Source organism: Bos indicus x Bos taurus, chromosome 2 (assembly GCF_003369695.1).
Source record: "Bos indicus x Bos taurus breed Angus x Brahman F1 hybrid chromosome 2, Bos_hybrid_MaternalHap_v2.0, whole genome shotgun sequence".
Classification (NCBI taxonomy): Eukaryota; Metazoa; Chordata; class Mammalia; order Artiodactyla; family Bovidae; genus Bos; species Bos indicus x Bos taurus.
Genome location: NC_040077.1, coordinates 99,161,314 through 99,179,404, shown reverse-complemented (window position 1 = coordinate 99,179,404; position 18,091 = coordinate 99,161,314). Strand labels below are relative to the sequence as shown.

The following is an 18,091-nucleotide window of genomic DNA, read 5'->3' as shown; positions in this document are numbered from 1 at the left end:
GGTCACACAGAGTTGGGCACGACTGAAGTGACTTAGCAAGCAAGCAAGCAAGGCATTAACTGCTTCTTTTGGGAAATTTGGTGTTTTTCAGGGAATGATGTACCTGGAAGAAAGACGGCTTGTTCATCGGGACTTGGCAGCCCGTAATGTCTTAGTGAAATCTCCAAACCATGTGAAAATCACGGATTTTGGACTAGCCAGACTCTTGGAAGGAGATGAAAAAGAGTATAATGCTGATGGAGGAAAGGTGAATATCTTTTTGAGAGCAACATTACTTGAAAATATAGTGTAATATCCTTTTGTCTCCTTATATGTTATAGAAAGAAGCCAACAAACCTGAGGTTTAAGAGATTATAAAATCTTAGTTCTACTATTTGCCTTCTGTCCTACCCACAGTAATATATATATATATTTATATATATATATATGTATATACACATATACACACACACACATATATACACACACATACATACACAACTATATATACATATAGTTGTATACATGTACATACACATACATATGCATATATATTAATAGAATATTTAAAATAGATATATAGCATGTATTACCAACTTCCATTTCTCAAAAGTAGCTAAAATAGGATGAGTGTCTGGATCCAAGTGGTCTTTATGTCAGTTCTAATGGGGAGTGGGTAGCTCCCAAGAAACTCTAAAGATTACATTTTAACCCAGGGCCATATAAATTGTTTCATTGATCCTACTAATTTAAGACTATCACAAAGAGATCAGAGAAGTACTTCTCTCTCACAGACTAGAGAGAAGTCTTGCTACTACCAAGAATCATAAATATTGGAAAGTTGATAGCAAAAGCAACAGATTGCTCTTATCTGGCTCTGTTTTTTTGTTTGTTTGTTTTCATTGTAGCATATGATGTACCAGTTTATTTATTGGATTGACCAAAAAGTTCGTTTTGTTTTAAGTAAAAATTAAAGACACATTTTTCATTTTCACTAAGACTTTTACTGAACAAAGTATTCACTAATCAGGACTTCCCTGGTGGCTCAGTGGTAAAGAATCAGCCTGCAATACAGGAGACTCAGGTTTGATCTCTGGGTTGGGAAGATCCCTTGGAGAAGGAAATGGTAACCCACTTCAGTATTCTTACATGTGAAATTCCATGGACAGAGGAGCCTGGCGAGCTACAGTCCATGAGGTCCCAAGAGTCAGACATGACTTAGCAACTAAACAACAACAATAACAAAAATTCACTAAGCGAAAGAACTTTTTGGTCAACCCAGTATTCTCTGACTCCCTCCACTAGAATGTCAACCATTCTACCCCAAGAAATAGTGCCACTGCCTCTTCTAACTTTTCTGACTCTCCACCCACAAGCCCTGCCTGACAGCTGTCTTTCTGCCTCTCTCATTCACCATATGGGGTCTCAATCCATGCCTTAGTTCCAGTTCTTATCTTTCTTCATTAACCCACATTTAGCTTGTTATTCTTTGCCAACTATTGAGGATACCTCCTGTTCATGTGGGGGCTTCTCTAGCTTGGCCTGGATGAGCTTACATCAGAAGAGACCAAATAAAATAAGCAAATGCAGCCTTAACCTATAAGTGCATGCTAACAAAAACAAGTAATTAATGTGTCAGGTAAATATGTTTATTATTTGCCTTTACTCATCATGGGTCACCCAGATGCATATTATAATTATTTTACAATGACAGGCCTCCAAATGCTAAACATTGATTTTTATACTAAAAGCTTATAAATAAAACTATATATATTCAAATCTTATCACAAACACAAAGCAAAACACAACATGTATATTTTTAAAATCTTCAGTTTTGTAGCTTTCTCTGGCTTTTCCTTGATTTTATTAGCCTATTTTGCCTATTTACTACAAACTGCAACCATTTGAGACCACAGCTTTGAAATTCACTACAAGACTGCACAGAAGTAGAAGTCTATAAATCACATGACTTCACTTGTCTTGAGAACATACAGCTGTAAGATTTGTCTAAAGCAAGATTCATTAGAGCTTTAAATGCCTAGTAACCATTAAGTCTTTATCAAGCCACCTGTGATTTAAACTTACTTCTTTAACAGTGTCTGTAGTCCATAAAGTCGGCTAACTCCTTGCCCATAGGGAAATTACTTTAAATGTGTCTTCTGTTCCCTTTCACTGAATACCATGATTCTGTCACTGAATTACCTTGGTGTCACCTTGGTGAGCAGCCAACCTCATGATTTCAAAGGCCTATTTAGTTTTAAGCTTTCAACTGCAAGGTAGAAGTGTTTATCTTTATTCCATAGAATCTAATTATATTCCCAGCTCTATAACACTGCCATTCGTAGTTGAAACTTGTTCTGCTGACCCATCAGCAGCAGGGTATGTGAGCTGAGTCGCTTTTCTTACAGTGATGATGGATTTGTACTGATCCTCTCATATTCTTTTATATAATTCCTATTTTGAAAATGGTACGTATTTTCAATACTGGCTACCCAAGTTGAGGGAGATCATTTGTGGCTGGGGAACAAAGCAAGGCTAACTTTGGAATTCGTTATTTTAGGTGTTTTAGTGACCAAATTATCTGAGAGGAGAGGGAGAGAACAGGTGTAGAAAGAGTTCATTTTATCAGTGGCCTGAAATTTGAGGGTGGAAAGGGTTCCTGAAAATGTAGGGAATCTTATTTGGGGGAAAACAATACAGTATGACCACATTATTAAAAATATATGTATTAGATGTTTTAGAATTGATATTGTGTGTCATAATATTAACTAGTAACTTAATCACTGAATAGTAAGAAGCTTAGAAAGTGATACTATTTCCCTTTTTACTGTTTATGAAGGTTTTAAAAATAAATATTTTTAATTAATTCTTTTTAAGATTAAATTTCATTTCCTCCCTGTTTTGAAAAATAACACATTTCTATTTTTCTATGCATACAAGAGAAGTGAATCCAGAGACTCATATTGAGGAAATATAGAAATGACTTTTTATATGACTTACACTTCTTATTTTTCTGTAGATGCCAATTAAATGGATGGCTCTGGAGTGTATACATTATAGGAAATTCACCCATCAGAGTGACGTTTGGAGCTATGGTAAATAATTCTTCTTTGTGTTATAAGGCTTTTAAAGCAAAAATAAACATTTTAGGTTTCTTGGTTCTCTAAAATGTAATATATTAATGTCTTAGTTGAGTTGTCTATCATAACCTTTGCTTTGGTAGCAACTTGTCTAATCATTTTGATGAACAAAACAAAACAAAAAGCAGCAGTTTTAGATTAGGGACATTTTCATAGACTCCTATGGCCTTCATTTTCAACAGATCTTTGAAAACATAATTTCAAATGTTTTTTATAAATGTTTTTCAAATGTTTTAATAAATGTTTTTTAAAAAGCATTTTCTTACTGAAATCTAGTTATATAGTAAGAAAATAGAGATTGTTGTTAGAACAAATACCAATTATTGAAAGCAGTAGGATGAAAGCAATAAATGTGAGGGGAGAGATAGATAAGAGAGATGATTTATAATTATACCTTTAATTGTAATTTATGAACTACTTTTGGAGTAAACAGATACATTAGAAAATTAATAAATGAATGGGAACAGTGATTTTAAATTTTAGAACATTTATTTATTTGCATCTAACAGTTTTTGAGATGAGCTTCTTAGTGCCTGTCTGGCTATTTACAAACTTAAGTCCACTAATACTAAGTATTAGTAAGAATAAATCAACACCTTTTCTAAGTTTACATAAACTGTATAAAACTAGCACTTCTAACAATAAAAAGCTCAGTGCTTCTTTAAATGAAAATGTGTTGGTGAGTCTTGAAAGCATGAAGCAATTTATTTAACTCAAATTTAAGCTTAGGTTTTATTTTTTGAAAGAAGATTAAACAACCTGTATTTTTAATCTAAAAACAGTATAAATTATCTTTAAAATATAAGATATTTCTATGGGGTAGTTTTTCTTTCCACACCTGTAAACTGTATGAGGTGTTACAATTTTCATGAAGACTCATGTAGTCTCCTCAGCTTAGAAGCAGAGTGTTGTGTGTTTGAGATTAGGCAAGTACAGGGGAACCCTTGACAAAACTTAATTAAGCTGAAAGGACTAAATTAAAAACAGATATATATCATTACATATAAATCATATACACTTAAATATGAGATAGAAATATACATGAGATACATTAACATGTACATATGCATTTATATACTATATGGTATAGATCAGCATATATATTACATGATAAAGTAGATTTACATATAAGATAGATTTATATAATATCAAATAGATTTTTTTCTTTTCTTTCCCTTTTTTGTTCCTACTTATGTTTCCCTGAACTAAATGTGACAATCTACAAATTTTAAATGATTTCTAGAATAAATAAATACATATATACATTAAAGAAAATATTGGCAGGGCAATCACATTTTTTAATAATAAAATGTATCTTTTGAAGAAAATCCTGTTTTAAGGTCATACTATTATTCTTCATGTTGAGTTGCAATATCTCAGAATCTGATGGATGGACAGATAGGTGGATGGATAGATAGATAAAGGGAACTCTGTTTTGAAACATAGCCGAGGTCATCAATCCATATCTATAAGGCATTTTAGGATTTTTATTATATATCATAGTTGGTTGCAAAAGTCATAAAAGGCTAAGAAAGATTCATAGTCTTATTTACAGTGAATCTACATGGAACATTGCCCCTGGCTGCATCTTTACTTTTATAAAAATAAATATGCATTGAATATGTTTTCTATCTTCAAATGATAAAATTGTAAGTTTTGAAGATGTTTCTGATTTAATTTTCTTGAGATTGCTCTTCTACATGCAGCCATCTCTGTTTAACCGTATCTTGTCATCAACTCTGCAAAGATATAATTGGAATATTATTGGTAGAAGTGGGGGTTTTGATTTTTCTACTTCAACTTTTATATTGATGTGTTTCTGTTTATTGTATTTTCTGTTATTTTTATTTGTAGTTGCCTTGTATCTTACTCATAGAAGTCCTGATAGAGATGTGAAAGTACCTATTCTTTTATAATTACAAATATAAATTAATAAAATGTTATCATTAAATACATAGTCTATAAATATGACACTATGAATAGCCAGTAATCTACTTCTTACTTTGTTTCAGCCTTCGTCATGAACACTGACTTTTAGTCATCAGTTCTATGAATCATTCTTCAGTATGCAAAATCAAGTAGTGTTTTATAAGGCTGAAAGTTAAATTGCATAACTAATTTACATGTTTATACTATATTTAAGATCCATAAGATGTAAATATTAACCAAAAAATCAGATAATCTCTAATGATACTATTATGATGAATAATTTGAAGTTTACATATATTTTTATATTTTAAGCTTTGCATGTTTATCAGTCAATGATAACTGTTATAAACTAAAAATGACTTCAGTGTGAATAAATAATTCATTACAAATGGCAATGGGAAAAAAAACCATCATTAATGAATTTTATATTGAAAGATACTTGTATATGCATCAGTTAAAATTCACTTGTTAATACTGTTGTATTAGCAGGTACAATTTCTGAATAACCTTTACCCCTAAGAAAACTATAACTATTAAATTAGCTAATTATTAGATTATACAGAGGCGCTCTGTGTATGTTACTGTTCGTATCAGTATCATTATTCTTATATTATATTATATTATTCTACTTGCAAGCTAGTATTTAGAGTATTTGCTTTCACCAAGGAAAGAATGTTCTAGTGATTCAAGATACTGTTATTATCTAAGAAATAGACTATTACTGATTTCTTTCAATTTGGAGATGATCACTTTACATGCATTTTGTTTTGCATATGGATCATTCTTCAGTCTGTCTCTCATATGTGCTAAAGAAATGAATCTGTTTTATTCTACTTGTTTTCTTCACATTAGTTAAAAAGAAAGGCACAATTATTTATTGTAACCGAAACATTCTAAACCCTAGCTTGACCTTTAGGACTTCTAATAGCAAAAATGTTAATCTCAAAATTAATCAATAGCAGATTTTACCTAATCATATTTGTTTGGTATCAGTATACATGTATATAGTAAATAAACTGTTTTACAGGCTCTAATGTGATAAAACTTAAACTGGGTCAACAAACATTAGTATAATTAGACTATTTCTAATTACCCTCTGAAAAGCATTCTTTTGCCACAGACATGTTGCTGGTTTGCTCATAGTATATTGCTGATGTGCTTATGTGAGAATTGATCTCTAATTTAGGAGTCACTATATGGGAACTGATGACCTTTGGAGGAAAACCTTATGATGGAATTCCAACCAGAGAAATTCCTGATTTATTAGAGAAAGGAGAACGTTTGCCTCAGCCTCCCATCTGCACTATTGACGTTTACATGGTCATGGTCAAATGTAAGATTGCTAATCAATCTTCACAATTTTTTCTGTGTATTGAAAAATATAAAATTCTAAAGATCATTGTGAAAGGAGAATATAAACACCTATGTTTGTTGCAATTTTTTTAATGTGAAGAAGTATCATGCTTTCATACTATGAAGTCAACATTATATGATTCTTATGCTTCTTATTTATTTCACTTTGATTCTTATCACTTCTATACAATCAACTTGTTTCTCTCAAAGGGATGTAATTAATCACAATAATGTTAATAATCTTTAAAGGAAAAAAAGCAGACTAAAGAAATGATCTACACATAAAGAAAAAGAAGCTTGAAGCTAATCATTTAAAAAGATGAATTAAATGGAAATGAGTTTACCAGTCTCAATCAACAGGAAATTAGCAAGGCAGAGTGGGAAGTGGAAAGGCATGAATCTATATTGAACTAAAAAGATTGTGAATATTTACTTTTTTTCAATTAAATCATTTGTTTACATCTAACTCCCTTATTTTTCTTCCTCCCTTCTGGGTCTCAGACACATACGTGTTATAAATGTGTTTGGCAAGCCTAGGCTCTTAATTTAAATAGAATTAGGGAAGTCTCTGGAGTTTCTGAATTAATTTAAATGAGATTAGCATTCAGCAATCTTTCTTGTGTAATCTGGGGTTTGCCCCTTTTGATTTACACAGGGTTAGCAAAGAAACAAACTGGTGAAGGTGAATAAGCGTCTTATTAATATGAGACTTTGGACCCAGGTCTACTCAGATTTATATTCATGACATGTGTGATACATTCTGACAGTGAGGGAAGAAATAAAAAATGTGCTTTTCAGTTTGGGTCAGCATGCCCTTTTCTCTAAGCGTAGTTCTATTTACTCAATATTTAGTTAGAAAGAAACTGATACCTCACTGAGAATTTAACCTTTTTTGTTCCCATAGAGTTCCAGAAACACTGATTTTCTCGTTAACATCTTGGTATCAAAAACATTTTTTTTAATGGTTGCATATAAAATATAGAGCATTTGAGCTTAGTTAGGAGAGAAAAAAATCAAATAATATTAATGACAGCCAAAGACTTCCCATAACAAGAATAAAGATTGAATTATGAGAAACAGAGAAACAAGTTTTATAACTTTATTAGGTCAAACATTGTTTGGTAGTCATCCATGGAAGAGAGTATGCAAACATACATGCATTACATAACTTGATCCCGTGTAGAGTGAGATGATTTAGATAGTTCATTTAGAAGCTCCAATAAAATAATGAAAACTCAGGAATACATTTTTGCCAAATAAGGACTTTTACCTCGCTTTTAGAACTTTTAGTGTCTAAGAAAAGGGTCATTTGGCAGTAAAATCAAGGAAAGCTCGGTACTTTTATTCTTGTCATTTCATCAGTTAAATAGAGCCTAGGGAGATAAGACCCACTTTATCTAGACTCCCAGCTAAATAATAATACATACCTTGAAAATTGCTGATAGTGTTTTTATGTTGGAAAGGCTAATACTCAGATAAATGAACAGCTATTGCTCAACAAACATTGCCAATCACTTTGCATTAGTTGTTTTTCCCACCAGGAAAAAAAAAATAGCATAAGAAAGTTGCTTTTGATTCTTTTCTTCACTTTTATGCCAGTGTATCACATTGTAATCAAAGTTTTTAATCCATGTCACTCCTGATATAAACTGATAAATTATATTCCAATCTTACCTTCTATACACATTAAAGAAAAGTTTTTAAAAAAAATTCTCTTTACACATAATGAGAAAAGATCTGAGATTTCTTAAGTTCCTATGGTTAGCCTAGGTTATATTTTCTATGATGAAAAAATTAATTTTAAATTATATCAACAAGATAAAAAGCTTATGTTATTATTACATGTAGTTATGAATATCAGTAAACTGTGAGACTCTCACCTATTGAATTGTTTCTTTCATTAGTTTTCTTTGTTTTTCAGGTTATTTTTATTAAAATAATATTTTTCAAACTTAACCTATATTTTTGTAAAATTTGCATCCCACTTCTTCCTAATTATGGATATAGTGACTTTTATTGCTTGTGAATTTCTAGGTTGGATGATTGATGCTGACAGTAGACCTAAATTTAAGGAACTGGCTGCTGAATTTTCAAGAATGGCTCGAGACCCTCAAAGATACCTAGTTATTCAGGTTTGTACCTTTGACTTAGGTTTTTGAGAACAGCACAATGGAAAGCTCACTACAAAACAGTAATAATATCTGAACTTTCGAACTGTGGATATCACCACTCACAAACTGATTAACTAAGCAGAACATAATGTGAAATGACTTTTGCTTGTCAGAACCGCTTCTAAGCATTTTCCCTTAGCACTTAAGTGCCTCTGCTATTGATCTGTCAGATAATTATGATTATTCATGTGCATAAAAAGGCCTTTATCCTCAGACAAGCCTTGAAGTACTCTACTAGTTACATTCATTGTTATAATTATCTCCTCTTGGAAAAAAAAAGAAAATAAATTTTCATTTTCATTGTGTCCATGTTTGAAGGCAGTGAATTAGATATTTAAATATATTGACATTTCATTTCCTAGAAAAATATTTTAAAATATGTTTATTTAAAAAATAATAAAAAAAATAATATCTCAGGTTATTATAACCAAACAATAACTCAGATTTAAATGAATATATATAGATAAAATAATAGACCAAAAGAACATTTTATATGTAACACTACAAAAAATGGATTTGATCATTTAAATTTGCAGTAAATTTTGTTGTGAATATTTTGCATAAACCATAAGCAAATAGTCTGGATAACACTGAGTTAAGATTTCTCAATAAAACAGAGCACTGTATATCTTCATATCAATAGTCTGACATGAAGATAAAAGTCACGTTTTAGCAGACAATGATTTCTATCTAACTTTTTCCCAAATTAACTCTGATTTTAAAAAATGTTTACAAAAATATCTTATAACTTAAATTTTTAAATTCTACTTAAGAAATAGTTGAGGTAAGAGAGTAACAATTGTTTTGGTGTTTCTCCCATTCCCATTTAGGTTCTTTTCCATGCTTGCTGTGATTTTGAATGATATCACTTTCATAATGTTATGCTGTAGAACAAATCATGGATACTTTGTATCCTGATAGCTTTGCACTATCAACCAACCAAATATAATAAAGATTGATAAGTTCATTGCTCTTTCTTTATTATTTACTCTTAAAGTCACAGTTAAACACCATCTTGGCAATGAAACCTACCATTATTCTCAAATCTAAAATGGATTATGCTCTCTAAAAATAGCCATAGCATTCTGCTTTATTCATCTCAAATGGGCATTTATCAGATTTTTTTCTGTATTTAATTTATTTATCTTTCCCTGTCATATCTATATATGTTATAGGCTTCTATATGGCAGGTAATTGTGCTAAATATTTTTTAATGAGTGCATGAATTTGCAATGATTTTGATATTATATAAATTTGCTGCAAACTTCACATATTTAACATGAAGGAAAGAATCATTTTTGTCTGTGTATCTGATGGGCAATTTTTTAGGGTGATGATCGTATGAAGCTTCCCAGTCCAAACGACAGCAAGTTCTTTCAGAATCTCTTGGATGAAGAAGATTTAGAAGATATGATGGATGCTGAGGAATACCTGGTACCTCAAGCTTTCAACATCCCTCCTCCCATCTATACTTCCAGATCAAGAATTGACTCAAATAGGGTAAGAAGTATTACATACCACTTCTCATATTATTTCTGAGAAACAAAATCATGGAAATACTCTGCAAGCACAAAAATTACCAAATAAATAGTATAGCTCAAATCAGTGTGATTCCTAAATTAAAAGCAAGTTTTATCAACAAAAGATATGCCAAACTTGCCACATATAGTTAATTTTGAAAGGCAAGCATGGGCAATACAACATGAACTCTAAAATATCTTCAAGATTTCAAAAGGAGAAATTTTTTTTTTTTTGGTCTTAAATTTAGTTAAAACAAATTTCAATTTTTGAAAATCTATCACCAATTCAAACTAATAAATCTGTATGTGTTTATAAATAAATGAAAATTCTTCCCAAGATAGGCTTTCTCCTTTTTTCTTAATAAGATAATGTGACTTATTGGTCAAGAGACAATACAAGTACAGCTCTTTATTTAGTGGATATTTTCTGTGAGGTCAAAGTAGAAACAGAACACTGTGCAATCCTTTGGACTAAATCAATCATCTTGGTAGGGCTTCTGAATCATTTCTAAGATGCAGATTTAAGTTTTGAAAGAAGCATCTGAACATAATTTCCATTTCATGTTAAATATTAAGTCCACTCTATGTGAATAGCATTTTTTCTCTGAAAACTATAAGTCCACGAATTCATTCATTTATTTTTTGATATTGGTTCATCACTCCTTCAAAATTTATTGAATACCTCTGCATTACTAGACGATTGAAATTCAAAAAGTTTGACATAGTTACTACTTTCAGGATGTACCAACTTTGACAAAAGTCACAAAGATATAGAGACAGAATGCAACATGATTGTGTTATAATCAAGTGTTCATTGGCCGTTATGGAGCATAGAGAAGCCTGTGATAAGTTTCTTCAATTGAAAAGACATACACACGATGCTTACTTTTTTTCTAGAAAGCAATTCTTTTCTTTTGATCTCCTCCTCCCTCTAAGAATATTGTCATAGCTTGTGGAACAAGCAGCATCCTATTTGTCTTGACCATAAGCATAAACCCATTCCAGTATTCTTGCCTGGGAAATCCCATGGACAGAAGAGACAGGAGGGCCACAGTCCATGGGGATGCAAGAGTTGGACGCAACTTAGTGACCAAACCCCCACCACAGTAAGCACAAAAAACTTTCAACTTGCTGCTCATTCTCCAAAACAAAGTCATTTACTTTATTTCAAACTGATAGCAGTAATAAACCTCATGCTTACTATATGTCAACATATACATGTTTACTCTTAATCCTTAGAACAATCCCATGAGGTTCTAATATCATTATCTCTGTCTTAAATATGAAGAAACTTGTCACAGATTTAAGGACTTGATGGATGTCACCCAATCAGTACAAGTTCAGGATCCTAATGTGTACAGGCTCTCTGTGCTATTCATATGATTGCTTCAAAGTGATTGGAACATGTTCTCTTCAATACAGTTGTTTCTCTTGGCATCAACCTCAACCTCTGAGTTACATATTGTTTGGAAAGCTCCCTGGGTATTTTCTTATAAAATCCATCTCCCAACCTGCCCCATACCTTTTCTCCCCTCCATCCTCATAAGGTCTGTTATCAGTTCAGTTCAGTCACTCAGTCATGTCCAACTCTTTGAGACCTCATGAATCAGAGCATGCCAGGCCTCCTGTCCATCACCAACTTCCAGAGTTCACTCAAACTCATGTCCATCGAGTCAGTGATGCCATCTAGCCATCTCATCCTCTGTCGTCCCCTTCTCCTCCTGCCCCCAATCCCTCCCAGTATCAGAGTCTTTTCCAATTAGTCAATTCTTCACATGAGGTGACCAAAGTATTAGAGTTTCAACTTCAGCATCAGTCCTTTTAATGAACACCCAGGACTGATCTCCTTTAAGATGGACTGGTTGGATCTCCTTGCAGTCCAAGGGACTCTCAAGAGTCTTCTCCAATACCACAGCTCAAAAGCATCAATTCTTCAGCATTCAGCTTTCTTCACAATCCAATATCACATCCATACATGACCACTGGAAAAACCATAGCCTTGACTAGACAGACCTTTGTTGGCAAAGTAATGCCTCTGCTTTTGAATATGCTGTCTAGGTTGGACATAACTTTCCTTCCAAGGAGTAAGCATCTTTGAATTTCATGGCTGCAATCACCATCTGCAGTGATTTTGGAGCCAAATAAACAAAGTCTGACACTGTTTCCACTGTTTCCCCATCTATTTGCCATGAAGTGATGGGACCGGATGCCATGATCTTCGTTTTCTGAATGTTGAGCTTTAAGCCAACTTTTTCACTCTCATCTTTCAAGGGGCTTTTTAGTTCCCTCTTCACTTTCTGCCATAAGGGTGGTGTCATCTGCATATCTGAGGTTATTGAGATTTCTCCTGGCAATCTTGATTCCAGCTTGTGCTTCTTCCAGCCCAGCGTTTCTCATGATGTACTCTGCATATGAGTAAAATAAGCAGGGTGACAATATACAGCCTTGACATACTCCTTTTCCTATTTGGAACCAGTCTGTTGTTCCATGTCCAGTTCTAACTGTTGCTTCCTGACCTGCATATAGGTTTCTCAAGAGGCAGGTCAGGTGTTCTGGTATTCCCATCTCTTTCAGAATTTTCCACAGTTTATTGTGATCCACACAGTTATTGTGATCCACACAGTCAAAGGCTTTGGCATAGTCAATAAAGCAGAAATAGATGTTTTTCTGGAATTCTCTTGCTTTTTTGATGATCCAGTGGATGTTGGCAATTTGATCTCTGGTTCCTCTGCCTTTTCTAAAACCATCTTGAGCATCTGGAAGTTCACGGTTCATGTATTGCTGAAGCCTGGCTTGGAGAATTTTGAGCATTACTTTACTAGTGTGAAAGATGAGTGCAATTGTGCAGTAGTTTGAGCATTCTTTGGCATTGCCTTTCTTTGGGATTAGAATGAAAACTGACCTTTTCCAGTCCTGTGGCCACTGGTGAGTTTTCCAAATTTGCTGGCATATTGAGTGCAGCACTTTCACAGCATCATCTTTCAGGATTTGAAATAGCTCAACCGGAATTCCATCACCTCCACTAGCTTTGTTTTTAGTGATGCTTTCTAATAGAAAGAGGCAAAAATAAAGACCTTAAGTATTTTTTCCTTTATATGAAAATATGTCTGTAACTCAGTAGACAGGAGACAGAACTAAAAAGTTTAAGATTAAATCAACTGATCAGATCAGATCAGTCGCTCAGTGGTGTCCAACTTTTGCAACCCCATGAATCGCAGCACGCCAGGCCTCCCTGTCCATCACCAACTCCCGGAGTTCACTGAGACTCACGTCCATCAAGTCAGTGATGCCATCCAGCCATGTCATCCTCTGTCGTCCCCTTCTCCTCCTGCCCCCAATCCCTCCCAGCATCAGAGTCTTTTCCAATGAGTCAACTCAATATCAGTATTTTGTTCATGTCAAGGAACAATATCTTTGGGACTTTCTTGGTGGTCCAGTGGCTAAGATCTGCATTCCCAATGTAGGGGCCTAGGTTCAATCTCTGATCAGGAAGTTGGATAACACATGCTACAACTAAGAGTTCAGTGCCACCAAATAAATAAAACATTTCTTTAAAAGAAGGAGCAACATCTTTAATGTATATAAAGGAGGCACTTTTTTTCCACTGTACACTTAACAAAATGGTCAGATCATAATTGACATTTGTAATTTTACATGACAAATTCGTTACTTTTATTGAAACAGGGAAATTTCAAGAAAATAGTTTTCCTTCATTAACATGATATGTTATAAAGGCCAAGGGCTTGAATCTTTCTTTTTATAATGATTATTGAATTCCAGCTTTCTGTTTATTTCAATTTACACTCAATGCAAGGAATTCATAATGAAGGTCTGAGTTAACTTAATGGAATTAGTAAAACAAAGTGAAAACCACATGAGAAATTATTTGGCCTTTAGTCACCATTTCTTATTCCACATTATTATTTAAACAATGTTATCTGTATACTTCTTTTTCATGTATAATACTTTTTCATGTCTTTGTTAAAAGAATTGTTTTTAAGTATCATTTTATTTTTAGGCCTTAGAAAGCCTCATTATTCATCTATATTTTTCTATTTTTTCAATGGTAATTTCAAACATGTGAAAATACCATTTTTCCCCTTCTTTCCTATAAAGCTAGTCTTATTTTATCATTAAAAAGTAAATTCAATTTTAGGTTCTGTGGCCACCTTACATGGTAAGGGAACATTTTAAGGTGAATTTTAATCAAAGGTTCTTTTGAGCATGTTTGTTGGACTTTGAAACCAAAAAGTAATCCAGTTTTTAACTATAGACTCCCTGCTCACTAGCTGAGAGGATTAAAGTTCTGAATATCTTGACAACTTTGCTTCTTCATTCGTAAAATAAGCACAATACTATTTACATGATTTTTAGGCAGTTTAAAAAATTGCAGCATATCTGAAGTGCTAGGCAAATACTTATTACATTCTTTTAGAATCACACAAATCTTATTTTTAGTTGTTTCCTTGTCAATATAATAAACTATTACATTCTTTTATAAAATTCTCTACACATTATCTATGAAAAACCCATTGATACAATCACTGCTTGACAAGCAAATTATTTCAGATTATTTCAGGTTCTTATAGCAAATAAGTTATGAAAGTTATTTTTATTATGCTTTTCATTATTTCAAATTCTATATATATTTTGATAAATTATATCATCAGCTAAAATTTGATAAATTAATGCATCAGCTAAAAATACAGTGTTGATATTTATCCAGCAAGGTGATAGATATAAAGGCAAATAATGCTAGAAAACATTCAGCTAATTTATATTTTTGTTATTGTTGTTAGCTATTCTCTTAATAGCTTAGGATCCATATTCCTAAAATAACAGAGGGGCTTGGGGAAGGAGGTTCCTCAATTCAAGTTGCTATTGAACTTCTTACAACTTATGGAACTAACACTTTTCATTTCCTTAATGGTAATTGGATAAAAGAAACTTAAGTTGGATGTCAGGAATCTCACATTCTAGAACTCTGACACTTCAGCCTCGGTCATATTATTTAATCAGATTCAGTTTCTTTACTTCAGTGATGAGAAGATTGAACTGAATCACATATAAACACTTTCTAGTTTTAAAGCTATCTTTCCACTGGATGGCTTTTCAAAATAATCATTTATTTTATGTAATTATGTTATATTTTCTTCTAGAAAATGTTTAATTGAAAAATGTCCCAAAACATTTTGGGTTACATCTATACACCACTTTTTTTTTTTTTTTTTCTTATGTGATTGATTATAGAAGAGAAAAACCTAAGGACACAAGTTAAGGAAGCATCTCATAGCTAAATGATGTAGTGGGAGAATTTTGTGATGATACAACAAGGTTACTCTGGTTGCAATTTACCAAGGATCAATATCAATTCTAACAACAGCTGCTACTTGATGATAAATGATTGTAGTCTCAGGATATTGCTTTTACATTTCTTCCAAAATTATGTCAAGGATTCCTGCACAGTATCTTTGATATGATATTTGGGTTTTTTTTTTTTTTTTTTTTTATCTATCAAGGCAGGAGAAAAAGCTATTCTTACTAGGATAATCCATATCACTAGGTATTTTTTGCCCCAAAGTGTTACCTAAGTAGTAATCTTTTAGTTTGTTAGGTTATTATAATGAAAGAGCAAATGAATTAATATAGTGAATGTTTATCTTGGGCCAGACACTGTGTTGGGCAAGAGAGTACAGAGGTAAAAGCAACCTTGTTCCCTCAAAAAATTAATATTCTAGTTGAGGAAATAATGTACTGAGGGCAATATGCCTGGTATTGTAGGAAAAAGACCAAATCAGCTTAAGAGGCTATAGAAAGTCATTTGTGGCTGTATTTGAATCTAGCTTGGAGTAGAAGTGGAGTTTTGGTAGGTTGGGACTGAAATGGATCAGAAGAAAGCAAAAGTCAAAACTAAACAGAAACTCTGACATGAACAAAGACATGATGTATTTTTAAGTATACTTTAAAAAAATCCTCATTTTTGTAATAGTTCTATACAAACTCTTTGTCACCCCATGGATTGCAGCCCTCAGGCTCCTCTGTCCATGGGATTCTCCAGGCAAAAATACTGGAGTGGGTAGCTATTCTCTTCTCCAGGGTATCTTCCCTACCCCAGGGATCAAGCCTAGGTCTCCTGCATTGCAGGTGGATTTTTTACTGTCTGAGCCACCAGGGAAGCTCTTTTCCATACTGTACATGCTTAATAGCTCTGTTATCAGAGGAGATCTGATGGACCTTCTCTCAGTTTTCCTATTTTTTATCAATGTTATGAAGGCTTGAGACATGGTTGTGAAATTCTCTTGCTTTTCATTAAAACTATGCAATTCAAAACCAAATCCTTTCTGGTCTTCCTGAAAAACAGCTCTCAAATTCCTGCCAGTATTCTAATTCAGGCCTTCATCACTTCAAAGGAATTACTAAAAAATCATTCAAACTAATATCTACATTTTTTAAAATTTTTGCAGATGGGCTGTTTTTATATATAGGGTTTAATGAATAAAAGACAGTATTGTGAATATGTCAAACACTTGATCATTTACTAGCATTAATTCCTTTCACTTTATTTTGTCCTCATCTATTGAGAGTATGCCTTTTATTTTCAGCAATGGGATAAACTTGAATGATATATGTTATATTAGATTTCTCTTTATATGATATATAGTCCTATTGTCACTAACAGTAGAAGGAATTTTGAACATTCATCCTAGGAAATGCCTTGGCCATTCCAGTTGACCAGTCACTGCAATTTATTTTCCACTACTCTCTAGCTCACACATACAAAATTGCCCAGAGCTGCAAGCATTATCCCTGTCTTGATCTCTTTCAGTATATAGATCATATTGGTGTTTTCTGTTTTAGTTTGGAAGTGTGGGTGGATAGTTGCTATATTTTAACAAAGAATTATTTTTCCTTATGCATTATAGATTTGTTTATTTGCTTTTTTCCCCCTAAATAAGAGCGTATAATCAAATTACATTTGTTTAAACTTCTAAGTTCTTGGAAATTATATGGATATTAAAATTAATTCTGATCTCTCTGGTTTGTCACTAATTTGAGAGTATCTCTCAATCTCTCAAATGATTAATTTATCATCAAAGTAACAATGTCTTTTTGTGCAATGTCTTCTCTACCAGTGACTTTCTTAAAATCTGGCTATATTATTTCAGTTATACTACTGTTTGTAAGCTTTACTTTTCTTTAACAAAATATTTTTTTTCATTAGTATTACTCTTTTATTTCTCCTTGATTCTCAAAAGATTTTCTTAGAATTTAGGTCACAGCATCATGTTAGACTTAATGATGTCTTTTATAATACCAGCTCTGCATTCTTCATATAACCCTATATTTATGAATTACACACAAAAATTAATTACTCTTCAATTTCTTAAGTAAGAAAGAAAAATTTTAGTCTTCTTTCTCAAATCTCCAGGTATCATAGATATCTCTTCTAGTAGATTTGGACTTGAGGTACCACCTCCTTGTTATAGTATCTTATTATTTCCTCTATAGTTGTTTATTGTTTAGAGAATCTGCTCTTTCTGTTGGCAAATGAAAGATTTAAAACTAAATACTAATGCCTATGAATGCATGTTTGCAGATGTAATAGAGGTGGTATATTTACTAGAGCATGGTAAATCAGAGTAACCTCTGCACCCCGACCCCAGATGAAATGACAAGAAGTTATATAGAGCTTTCCAGACTCAAAGCTGAGGGAGGAGAGGAGGTTGGCAGTAAATTAAAAAAAAAAAAAAATTAAAATACAATATGTTATTCCCTGTACATAAAACTCCATGGTTCCACTTACATAGAGACCCCTGATTATTCTTACCACACCAACAATATAATCTTCTTCCCTCTCATTTTCCATTTTTCCTTCCTTCTTTCCCTTTGTATTTATGTCCTTCTCTAGTCACTTGTTTCAACTAGATTTTCTCTGAATAAAAATATATCCAAATATGGTCCAAGAATATCAATGAACTCAGTAATTTGTATCACTGAG

At 32.7% G+C, this 18,091-nt stretch overlaps 1 protein-coding gene across 6 annotated transcripts in view; it reads left to right on the top strand.

Annotated features, from left to right (window-relative positions):
- Nucleotides 1-18,091, top strand: part of ERBB4 (erb-b2 receptor tyrosine kinase 4) — a 1,287,830-nt gene that overhangs the window by 1,238,181 nt on the left and 31,558 nt on the right. For all 6 annotated transcript variants that reach the window (XM_027566608.1, XM_027566583.1, XM_027566617.1 and 3 more), the window contains 5 exons: nucleotides 92-247; nucleotides 2,999-3,074; nucleotides 6,235-6,381; nucleotides 8,436-8,533; nucleotides 9,902-10,072. In XM_027566608.1, coding sequence (XP_027422409.1) covers nucleotides 92-247; nucleotides 2,999-3,074; nucleotides 6,235-6,381; nucleotides 8,436-8,533; nucleotides 9,902-10,072 — 648 coding nt within the window. The remainder of the gene's footprint in view (nucleotides 1-91; nucleotides 248-2,998; nucleotides 3,075-6,234; nucleotides 6,382-8,435; nucleotides 8,534-9,901; nucleotides 10,073-18,091) is intronic.